Source organism: Hevea brasiliensis, chromosome 9, assembly GCF_030052815.1.
Source record: "Hevea brasiliensis isolate MT/VB/25A 57/8 chromosome 9, ASM3005281v1, whole genome shotgun sequence".
Lineage (NCBI taxonomy): Eukaryota > Viridiplantae > Streptophyta > Magnoliopsida > Malpighiales > Euphorbiaceae > Hevea > Hevea brasiliensis.
Genome location: NC_079501.1, coordinates 28219554 through 28231697, shown reverse-complemented (window position 1 = coordinate 28231697; position 12144 = coordinate 28219554). Strand labels below are relative to the sequence as shown.

The window sequence follows — 12144 nt, the reverse complement described above, 5'->3', positions numbered from 1 at the left end:
GTTACACTCGGGGACATCCGATAAAATTGGAACGATACAGAGAAGATTAGCATGGCCCCTGCGCAAGGATGACACGCACAAATCGGAAATGGGAAGAAAAGATTTGGGCCATATATGTGGGAGCCTTCCTCACCTGGTCAGCGCGCTTTTGGGAATGAAACCTCCCAAGGGACAAATCCGTGAGGCCCATGGGCCAAAGCGGACAATACTAACTGGAGAAGGATCGGGCTGTTACAGCCTTGTTGACTAAGAAACTGAAGTAAAGAAGAATCGCGATATTCCATGGCATTAATTGTTCAGAGAATTTTAATGTCAGAAGAGAACTGAGTTTTAATCATTTTTGCAAATGTGATGTAAATTTGTGATAACTCAGATCGATGTTTAAAGAAATATATCCAAGTAAATTAAGAATAATCGTCAATAAAGATCACAAAATAACGAAAACCATTTATTGAAGAAATAGGAGAAGGACCCCAAATATCAGAATGAATTAAGCCAAAAGGAGTGTCTGAAGTACCATTATTATGAGAAAAAGACAATGCAGGTTGTTTTGCAAGCTGAAAATTTAAACAATTAAATGACTCAAACTTAGTAGATCCTAATAATCCATAGGAAATTAAAGGTTGGATTTTACTGGCAGAGGCATAACCAAGACGAAGATGCCATTGGTGAATGGAGGAATTGGGGATTGTAGTTGCAGACACAAGTCTCTGAGGAAGATGTAAAGATGCAAAGATGCAAACTCAAATAATCGACCCACTCTGCAACCCATTCGAAGAACCTGTCCTGTTTGTGGATCCTATACCTGGACACCATGGGGAGAAAAAATAACATTTAGTCCTTTTTCACACAACTGACCAACAGAAATAAGATTAAGTGCCAAATTAGGGATATAATAGGTGTCAGGGAGATGAAGATTTGAGGTAGACACATGCCCAGTATGTGTGATGTTCATTTTAATACTATTTGCAGTATGGATTGGTGGTAAGGAAGATATAAGTTTTGCAGAAGATAAGAATTTAAGATTAGTGATCATATGATTACAACATGCAGAGTCAAAAAGCCAATAAGAATTACCTAGAGTGGCAGACATGGTAGCAGGGGACTTAGAAGAGATAACCTGTTTGAATAGTGCCTCAAGATCACTCATGGTGATGGCAGTAGAACCCTCAGTAGCAGCAATAACAGTTACAGAAGAAGATCCAGGCTTTGAGACATTCTTGAATTTAGAATGCCCTCCTTTTGGTCTTGGAGGGCGTGTGGGACAATATTAAAAATATGACTGTAGCCATGACAATATTTGCATTCTATAATAGGACAATAAGCAAAAACATGATCAATTTGATTACAATTCTTACAGAGTTGATTGCCAGATATCTGATGTGAGGATCGAGTAATTGCAAGAGTTGTTTCAAATTGAGGAATTTTATCCAAACTAAGACGAGTCTCTTCAAAAATAATCTCTTGAATAGCAGTATCCAATGATGAGAGTGGATTTTGATGTAGCAGGGATGCTCGAACGGCCTCATATTATGGTCGAAGAGCCATTAGAACTTGAATGAGATGAAGATGATCTTCACTGATTTTGGCCTAAGATATTTGATTCCAAATGGGTTGGACCTAGGCAAGAGAATCATTCACAGATTGACCTGCTTCTTGTTTCAGATTATGAAGAGTAGTCCATAACTGATAATAGTGGGCAAGTCCAGTGGTCTGATGTCGATTAGTAAAAAAATCCTAGATTTCTTTTGCAGAGTCATAATCAGCAAATTGGATGTGAATGGATGGGACAGAGATATTGCGAAACCATGTGATGATCTGATGATTTTTACTATCCCAATCCTCAAGACGGTCAGCAAATTTTATATCAGTTTCATCGTTTTCTTTTATCGGCAAAGTGATATCTCCAGAAACAATACGCCAAAGCTTGCGACTTATAAAAAAACTTTTCATTCCTTGAACCCAAAGATTATAGTTGGAACCAATCTGAATCGTTGCAATAAGTTTTGAAATATTAGATTTCTCCATTAGTTTTCTGGTTTGTAGCAGAGTGTAGATTGATAACAAGATGAGGAGAAAAAGTGGAATAATAACATGAATGGAAGAATGAACCAAAACAGGTTATAGAGAGAAAAAAGAGACCCCATAAACTAGGAATAAAAGCCTTAAGGCTCTGATACTATATTAGCAGAAAGAATACAAGTGATGATGGAAAAGATTGTGTATATGTATACTATCTTATTTACAGAGATACTACATCTATTTATACATGAAAATATGAGCTAATTTTGACAAAAATAATAATTATTGTAATTATGCTAAATTAATCTCCTATAATCATATTAATTACTGTAATTATGTTAAATAAATCTTTTATAATCATGTAAAGACAGATTTTCCTATAATCATGCTAATATTAATAATTACAATTTTTCGATACCCACAACATACAGGCGTTTGTACACCATTGATTTATCATTCTATTGCCATGTATATGTTTTCATGAAAGGGATTTTGGAATGGGTTAAATCGGAGATAGATGGCACATGCTAGACTAGGTAAAGGCTGGACTTAATTCGATTGCTTAGTTAGTTTATTTTTTTTTTATTGAATTAATCTAATTGAAAAATGAAAATTCTTTAAAAATAATAATAATAACAATAATTAAAACATTAAAATTAAAATATTTCGATTCAATTTAATTTTTTATTATAATCAAAGTTTACTCACCCCTACTTCCTCCAATTCAAAACTAACTTTCAAAAAAACTCATCTAGTATGGGGATTGAGAGTTAAAATTCCTCTAAATATTGATTTATGTTATCATTCTTTTGATATAACAACTCTATTTTCTCTTGATTAATGAAGTATTCTCTTAAAATGAAATGGTTGGCCTCTCAATACCATATAATTTTTTTTTCCATATAATATAATTGTTTTTTAAATTATTTAATATCCTAAACTTTTCAATTTTAATATGACTAAGTCGTTTATTGTCTGTAAATAGTGAGTGCTAATTGATAAATAAAGTCCTTTGATTTTTCCTCTTCCAGATACCCACATGCAAGTCCTTTTCGGACTCGATCGGGAAGATTATTCCAATGATAACCACACAATAGGATATACCAGCTTCCTTTTAATTCCATTCAATACAATTTATAGTAATTTGTTTATATTTATTAAACTCGCATTAGATAATCTCATTTAACTTAATTTAATGATTGAAGACATATAATTCACTTAATATAATTAAGTTCGAGTCTCTATCACTCAATAAATTCTAATCAAATTAATAAATTAATTTAATTTAATTTAAAATAAAAATTTAATTTAATTTAATTCAATTATCATATCAAATTTTCATATCGTTTACCTAGCTGGGTTTGAAACGATTATCTGATCGTCAACAACAAAAAGATGTGCATAGGAGCAACGGCATGTGAACGTAAGACCAGGCCATTGACCTTTGTGCCAACAACCATGTGATTGCTACCTTACCTTGCAATTCTCTTTCAACGATATATTAAATTATTTTTGTTATTAACTTAAATTATATTATATTAATATAAAATAATTAATAATTATAGAGAAAATAAAATTTTCTTTAAGTTCATTCCCTTGCAACTTAATAATTACAGGCGTAAAAAATTTATTTAATTATTGAATTATTTTTCATTTTTATTATCTTTTATATATTAAAATTATCTAAAATTTTCTCACTTTATTGTTTTATATAATTTTAATACATTAATATTTATTTTTTATTTGTATGAATAAATATATTATTATAAAAATTTTAATTTTAAGTATTTCTTTATTATAAATAAATAAAAATATTAATTTTATAATATTTATTTAATAGTATATCAATTAAATTCCAATTCGACTATGATTAGATAATCTTAAACTCTTAATTTTTCGTCTTTACTGATTTAATGATTATGCCGAATTTGAAAACTATGAATCTTCCGAATTTGAGAACTAAGAATTTTCTTTTTTTTTTTTAATTTTTGAAAAGAATAATATTGTAGATTATAAAATTAAGAACAAGTCTCGTATGGAAAAGGGAACACAAAGGACATGTTTTGTCAATATCGATTTATACAAGCATTGACTAGAGAAATTTTGGGCAGGCGACATACATTTAATGCTCTATAAATCCGATACAATCCACTAGACCAGAGCTTCGGGGCGGCTCTGACCAAATAACAAGAGGATCTAAGAAACAAGATGCTCTAGCAATATTGTGAGCAACTTTGTTTACATTCGGATGGTCTAAAAAATGTGTCAAGCATTGGAAGTCTTTTGATTGATTGATTTCGCACACCAACTCTGGAATTTTTTCTTTTTTTTAATCAACAACATGGGTTGGTATCATTTTCCACGGGCAGCTGTATTTTCTTTATTAGTTAGAAAAAAAAAAGTCAAGGAAAAAAGATTTATAAATAGCCGATTGTAAATAAAACAAAAAATAAATTGAAAGTTTAGAGCCCACCGACGAAACAAGGAAGATAAAAATAAAGGGCAGGAGTAAATCAGTGGAAGGCTATTTTAATTTGTATGTCGTCGAAACAAAGATAGATACGCTATGAGTTTGCGTTTGATATAGTGGAAGGTCATTATTAGCCTTTGCATGTTGAAGGTCTTAATATTAAAAAGATAAATATAAAATAAATTGTTATTGTCATTTCAAGTAGGGATAAATTTAAATTTAAATTTAAATTTAAATTTGATTAATATTTTTATAATTTGAATTCATTCTAAACTTAATTAAAATTTATTATAAATTATTTAAATTCATTTTAAATTTAATTATTATTACTCAAAAAATAATTTGAATTATTTTAATTAATAATTTATATAAAAATTTATTTTTTATTCATAACTTATATCTAAAAAATTTAATAATTTTATAAAACATTTAAATTCTATTTTATTTAAAATAAAATATAAAATTTATAAATATTATTATAAAAAATATATTTTTTATATTTAATTAAGTATTTATATAAATAATTTTACATAACAAATACTTAACATGTAAAACTTAAATATGTTATAAGTACTATTTTTTAAATTTAAATTCGTCTCAAACATAATTATATACTATCTAAACTCATTATATTAAAATCCGATCAAATCGACCACGGGCAAAAACTACCATCCCCAATTTGAAGTTGTCAGAGGTCCTATGCAAGTTGCTTTTATGAGTCTCTCAACCGACTAATGGAAGGTCCTTCGAGATCACACATCAGTTGTGGATAGCGTATGTAGATAGTTTATATGGTTTTAACAAGGGGTGTGTTCTGTCATTAAATCATCTGTATGCCCGTGCAAACCTTTGAGAAAAAAAATTCAAGGTATTCGAGAGGGTGAGCCAGTGTGTGTGTGGGTTACCTCCCATACATGGTTTATATGAGTTAGCATGTTTTGATAAAATTGACGTAGTTTTACTAATGAGTGTGTCTTATCACTGAATTACTTATGTACGCGTATATACCTTTGAGAAAAAAAAAAACCAACTAATGGAAAGCCGGAGGTTATAATAATAAAATAGTAAAAAATACTTTTTCGCTCCACTTTTGTCTGCCAATTTTTAAAAACCTTTATATGAAATTATTTGTATGTAAAAATATTAGTGTATTAATTATTTTTTTTTATATTTTTTATGGGTGCTAAACATAATAATTATAATTTTTTATAACTCATTTTATCACCTTTTTATTTCTATTTTAATTTTATTTTATCATCTTTTTATTTTTTTAATTAAGTTAGATAAAAAGTAATTTAATTAAATTATAAAAAAATTTTATTATAATTTAAATAATTTAATTATTTTCTTAATCAATGTAAAAACCTTAAATAGATAAAAATAAATAAAAATCGTACATTATAATCTACTCAGTTTTCAACTTTTACATTTCAAATAAAAAAAAAAAAACATTTATTTTCACCAAGGGGGGACAAATAATGAGATTTTGTTTTTTAACCAAAGGAAAGATGTATCATTCATGAATCAAAAGAGAATTACAATCTTCCCTAAACAAGTTGAGCCGTGAGCTATGCGGTCCACCCAACAGTAACAGTTCCTTTTCTAGCACAACCAGCTAACCAATATGGCTCTTCTATGAATGAACGTAATCTTTAATCCCTGGTTAGCTAACAACAGAAGCTTTACATCATGAATACTAGCCTGGAGTTGGAGGACCACAATCCATCAATAATGTATGCAGCAGTCATATCATTTCATAATTTTGCGTTTTTATGTTGCAATAAGTGCAAGTCGGTTTTTGATGTTAATGGTTGGGGGATTAAAAAAAAAACATTGCTTTCATTATTTGTTATTATTTTTATAATTAATTAAAATTAATTTACTACTTTCTTTCACTTTATATATTATTTAATATTTTTTATAATAATTAAAAAATAATTAAATTATTTAAATTATAGCAAAATTCTTAATAATTTAATTAAATTATCCTTTATTTCTTATAAAAAGTTATAGTAATAATTATTATGTTAAATAAAAATAAAAATAAAATTAAAATTAAAAAAATAATTAATACACTTAATTTTTTTAAAATAATAAGTAATTATAAATAAAATAATTAAAAAAAAGTAAAAGATGAATATAATAATAATAAATAGTAGAATTTTTTTTAGGAAAAGCCAATGCATTAAGCCATTAATTATCAAAATCACAACGTACAGCATCATAATAAATACAAGAGGGACAACACCTACCTCTGGAAACTAAATACAGAGCTGACCGTTGAAGCCAACAGTGTTCGCTGACCTTTGTAATAAACACAATTGAAAAACTAGGCATTTCTTCCAACAAAGCTTGACAATCAGCCATAATTGCCCCAAAGAAGCATCCATGTTTGATCCACGTAAAGCTTGCACTACCGTTAAGGGATCTGTGTCGAAAATTATACACTGAATAGCATCCTTTCAACTATGAAATTTTAAATCAAGTTGAGCAGATAAAGTACACTAATCAAAATTTAAATCAACAAAAAAAAAAAACTACTTCCAGTATTTCTTATTCAAGGGATTCAAGTATCAAGTTTTCAATTTGATCTGAAATTAAAGTTCCAATAAACTTAATTGAAGAAAAAAAAATGAATAGAAAAAAGACTTGCTCTATGCTCAGCTTTCCTAAGATTTTTCAAGGAGCTAGCTACCCAAATTATTGCAGTGAGAGTCAATTTGAACACTAGGAAATCCATAAATAAAATGCAAATCTACTTTGAATCACGGGTTACATGGAAACTTCTGAAAATTGCAGAAGTTGGTTGAGAAAAAGCTGATAAATTGGTAACCTTTTGAGAACCCACCAGGACATTTCTCATATTCTTCCAAAAATAAAGCGAACATATTGACAAAATGTCCTCATTGTGACTGAAAAAGACTTTAAGAAGATGGATGATAAAACTGCTAACCAAATATCAAGTTGGCAATCGAGGATCTTTCCAAAGAAACTTCTGGCTTGCATCGATGATTAATGCCGGCCACTAAAAAAGTTTTCCTGCCCTTTTCTCCTTGTTTTCTATTTGCAAAATGTGCGAAACAAACATTTCTGTGTTAATTTGCCCCTTTATCTTCTTAAGAAGCACCTTAACCACTCGATGTGTTGACGAGAATCCATGTATGTTGCTGTGATTAAGGAAAAGCTAATAGGCTATGCATGAAAACGAACTAGTATATTGAAGTTTTTAGTTAATTCCAACGTTTACTATTCTTTTGGAGCCTGTTGAAGTTGAACATTTCATTTAAGGGGTTTACTATTCAGAAAGCAGCCCGAAGGTCCTTTGGACCTGTGCCATGGCACATGCGCAATTGGACAGTTTGAATTCTAGGCCAAGACGCTAAAAGACAAGCAAGATAGAATTGTAAGCAACACATTTGATCTACTTCCATCATTATTAGCAAGGAATAAGAAGGCCAACTTTGTAAAAGATGAGAGATAGGGTTCCTTCATGGAAATGCCCCAACAGACAACCTGGCGGAACCCCACAGTTGGATGAAATCAATGAATAGAAAATAGAAGAAAAACCAGGAATAATAATCTGGTGGCGGCAAAAATAAAGGAGGAAAAATGTATTCACCTTGCATCAGAGAGGCCTCGGAAGTCTGCTTTCATGGGTGTTGTCCAACACCTTCTCTTGGCCTGCATGGACACCAACCTGTGACATCCATAACGAGTGCTGCTGCATCACGCTGTGACTTTGAAATTGCCATGGCTTCCTCTATATACCCCAATTCTCAATTCACCAATCATGAGTCTCTCCCATCATTACAAGAATCATTCTCCAATTTCATCAAAGCATTTCCACAATATTCTCTGACTGAGAAGGCTGACAAAATCCGAGAACAAGAATACTACCATCTTTCCCTGTCCAAACATGTTTGTCTTGATTATATTGGCCATGGCCTCTTTTCCTACTTCCAGCAACAGAGTCTATGTCAGGCTTCTTCAAGTGCTTCAACTTCAACTTCTCCACCACTGCATTCTAGTACTGCTTTTGAACCTCCCTTTTTTGATATTTCCTACAAGTCAGTGAGCTTGAAGTCTCAGTTACAATATGCTGGCCCAGAATCAGACCTGGAAAACAAGATCCAAAAAAGAATTACGGCCTTCATGAATATATCTGAAGATGATTACAACATGGTTTTCACTGCCAATCAGTCATCTGCATTCAAACTTCTTGCAGACTCTTATCCATTTCAATCCCATAGAAATCTCCTTACAGTTTATGACTACGAGAACGAGGCGGTGAAAGTGATGATTGAAAGCTCAGAGAAGAAAGGAGCACAGGTCATGTCAGCTGAATTCTCGTGGCCTACACTGAAAATACAGTCAGGAAAACTACAGAAGAAGATAGCAAGTAAGAAGAAGAAGAAGAAGAAGAAGGGGCTATTTGTTTTCCCACTTCAGTCAAGGATGACAGGAGCTAGGTATTCATATTTCTGGATGAGTATGGCTCAGGAAAATGGGTGGCATGTCTTGCTTGATGCAACTGCATTAGGACCCAAGGATATGGAGACTTTAGGCCTCTCCCTCTTCAAGCCTGATTTTCTTATTTGTTCTTTTTTCAAGGTTTTCGGCGAGAATCCATCTGGTTTTGGGTGTCTGTTTGTGAAAAAATCAAGTATTTCAGTTTTAAAGGATTCAACTATTTCTCCGAGCATAGGTATAGTAAGGCTTGTGCCAGCTACAAGACCATCTCAGCAATCCGAAGAGCCTTCTACTGCTGATATAGAAACTGAGTCAAAGGGAAATCTTGAGCTATCTAGTGCTGATGTTTTGCCAGGCTCATCCTCAGATCCAATATTGAGTCAGCACGTAAGTAGAAAAACTTCTGAATTGCACGAAATTGAAGAGATCGATGTGAAACAGAAAGCACCAGAGACTGAGGAATTATTGGCACCATCTGAATCCACCCAATTTAAAATGATTGAAAGCAGCATCAGTTGGAACCCAGAACTCGAATATAGGGGATTGGATCATGCAGATTCATTGGGCTTGATACTAATCAGTGCCAGAGCAAGGTACCTTATAAATTGGTTGGTAAATGCATTAATGAGTCTTCAACATCCACATTCAGAAAATGGGCAACCCCCAATTAGCATCTATGGGCCAAAGATAAAGTTTGAGAGAGGACCAGCAGTGGCATTCAATGTATTTGATTGGAAAGGAGACAAAATTGATCCTGCACTAGTACAGAAACTTGCTGATAGAAACAACATTTCTTTAAGTTATGGATTTTTGCACAAGATTTGGCTCCCAGACAAGCATGAAGAAGAGCGGAGGTGGACATTGGAGACAAGAACAAGTGGAGGAGGATCAATCTTAAATGAGAAGAGAGATAAACCACATTCTGGAATTTCTGTTGTCACAGCTGCTCTTGGATTCTTGACAAATTTTGAGGATGTTTACAGGCTTTGGGCATTTGTTTCGCGATTCCTGGACGCAGACTTTGTCGAAAAAGAGAGATGGAGATACACAGCTCTTAATCAGAAGATAATTGAAGTTTAGTTTACACTCAATTCTTTTATTCTTTCATATTATTAGGATCAATTATTTTACATGTATCAACACAAAAGCTAATGCAACAACACAGTATCACCTCTCTCTCTCTCTCTCTCTCTCTCTCTACAGTAAAGAAAATAACACAGTTGTGTTGGATTTGGACTTTGGTAAAGCATATCACAGAGAAGAACAGAATGTCAAATGTAAGTGAGATTGTGACAGGATTTTGTTTTAAATAAAATAAGTAACATTTATCTGCATATTGTTCAATTTTGGTTCCACAATAACAGAGACTGCGTAAACCAGTGTTGCATTAACTGAAATCACCTTCACAACATCAACTTGCTTATTGCATGCATGCATACCCAAATTAATGCCAGCCATTGCTATAACTAACGAGTTTCGTAAGTATTACCAATTCAAGTTTATAGAAAATATATGACAATGAATTTGATTCAAAGATTTTCATTCATGCTCAGGAAGTACACAGAAACTCCACACAACCCATGAACCTTGATACTTGCATCATGCTTTCAATGATAATGTATGCATCTAATCACTTACAAATTTGCTCACAGCCATTCACAATATTCAATCATTTAACAGAGTCTGAAAGATAGATCCACGGCAAATTATCAGAAACAATACCCACACGTGTAAATCTCAATAAAACTGAAATAACATCAAGAATTCCTTCAAAAATGAAAACCATCATTTAAAAAAATAATAATAAAAACTCCAAGGAAATATACCCAGTTGCTCATAACTTTTAACTTCCATACATCATTGTGTTCTTGAGCTATCAGCCCGCATAAACATTCAAAGCCAAAAGGCAAATTCAGTAGCCTAATAGAAACGGAGACAAGCATCACTATTAGCTGAATAAATCCACACGAGGCTATAGAATTGAGCCTAACACGCAGGCTCAAATACGCATTCTAGCATGATTGCACTGGAGAACGTCAATAGGCTTGGCTCAAATAATAAATGGGCCAGCCCTTGTTGTTCGCCGCACTAGTTCCCACTTTGGAATTGGGAAATTTCTATTATAATTTTATTTTTTTATCAATAAATATTTTTGAATAAATTAATAAAAATTTAATTTAATAATAAAATGAGTAAATTACAAACAAATTAAATTAATATATATATATATATAACTATTTAAAATTTTCTTTTAATTAATTAAATTAATATATATAGATAGGTATTTATCTTCTGGCCCATATACAAAGAATTGACCAAATTCTAGGTTCATTAAACACCTAGCAAGCAAGCAAGCAAGCAAAGCTAACACCAACCCAAGGATTCATAAATATGGTGATTGCCTGTTGAAATAAATGTTCTAATAAATATATATTGGAAGATCAACGCATCAAAAACTTGACTCATTTAATGATTCTATCTTATTTACAAGAAAATCATTCATTGTAACTTCAAAAAAACAATATAAAAATTTTTAAAACATAAATATTATTAAGTAAATTAGAAGTTTAAGTCAAATTAAATCAATTCAGTCATTATTATTCAATTCTATATTAAATCAGTTCAGTTAGCTAATCTAATCCAAATTTTAAAACAACGGATAACATTATAAAATCAAGGCTCCATTTATTTATTTATTGTATTTTTTAGTGTTTAGAGTATTTAAAAAATAATTAACGAAAAATATTTTTTTAATAAAATAAAAATTAAGTTATTTTTTATTTTTAAATTTTGATAATTTTATTAAAATATAAAAATATTTATACATGCATCATATAAATACATATCATTAATTTAACATTATAATTAAATTATAAAAAATATTTTATATAAATAATATTTTTTATATTTAAATTATTTTACACAAAATAAACAAAACCCATTTCTCTCCAATAAAAAGAGAACTCCACTTTAGCTGCTTTCTGTGTTAATAAATGCAACCACCTAAATTAGACGTTGTTAAGAAATAGAAATTTAAGTAAAAATATTGGGCCAAAACCATTAATTAATCCTCCTACCGTAACATATATATTTATTTGACTCATTCAAGTAAAGCTCAATTAGGAGAATGTATCACTTATAATAATTATATGAAATTAATAATAATTTTTGAAGAATTTAAG

The 12144-nt window shown here is 30.9% G+C and overlaps 1 protein-coding gene and 1 non-coding gene across 2 annotated transcripts; both read left to right on the top strand.

The window, feature by feature from the left end:
- Positions 1 to 105, top strand: LOC131183684 (U6 spliceosomal RNA). The gene has a single exon (XR_009151723.1). It is a non-coding gene; the product is annotated as a U6 spliceosomal RNA (small nuclear RNA).
- A 7476-nt stretch (positions 106 to 7581) lies between these two features.
- On the top strand, positions 7582 to 10296 carry LOC110654797 (uncharacterized). The gene has a single exon (XM_021810901.2). It carries the CDS (start codon positions 8102 to 8104, stop codon positions 10040 to 10042), a length of 1941 nt encoding a protein of 646 aa, XP_021666593.2. The 5' UTR covers positions 7582 to 8101; the 3' UTR covers positions 10043 to 10296.
- Positions 10297 to 12144: the final 1848 nt, after the last annotated feature.

Coding starts and splice junctions, on each gene's coding strand:
- LOC110654797 (XM_021810901.2), top strand. CDS start 8,102: ATGTATTCACCTTGCATCAGAGAGGCCTCGGAAGTCTGCTTTCATGGG.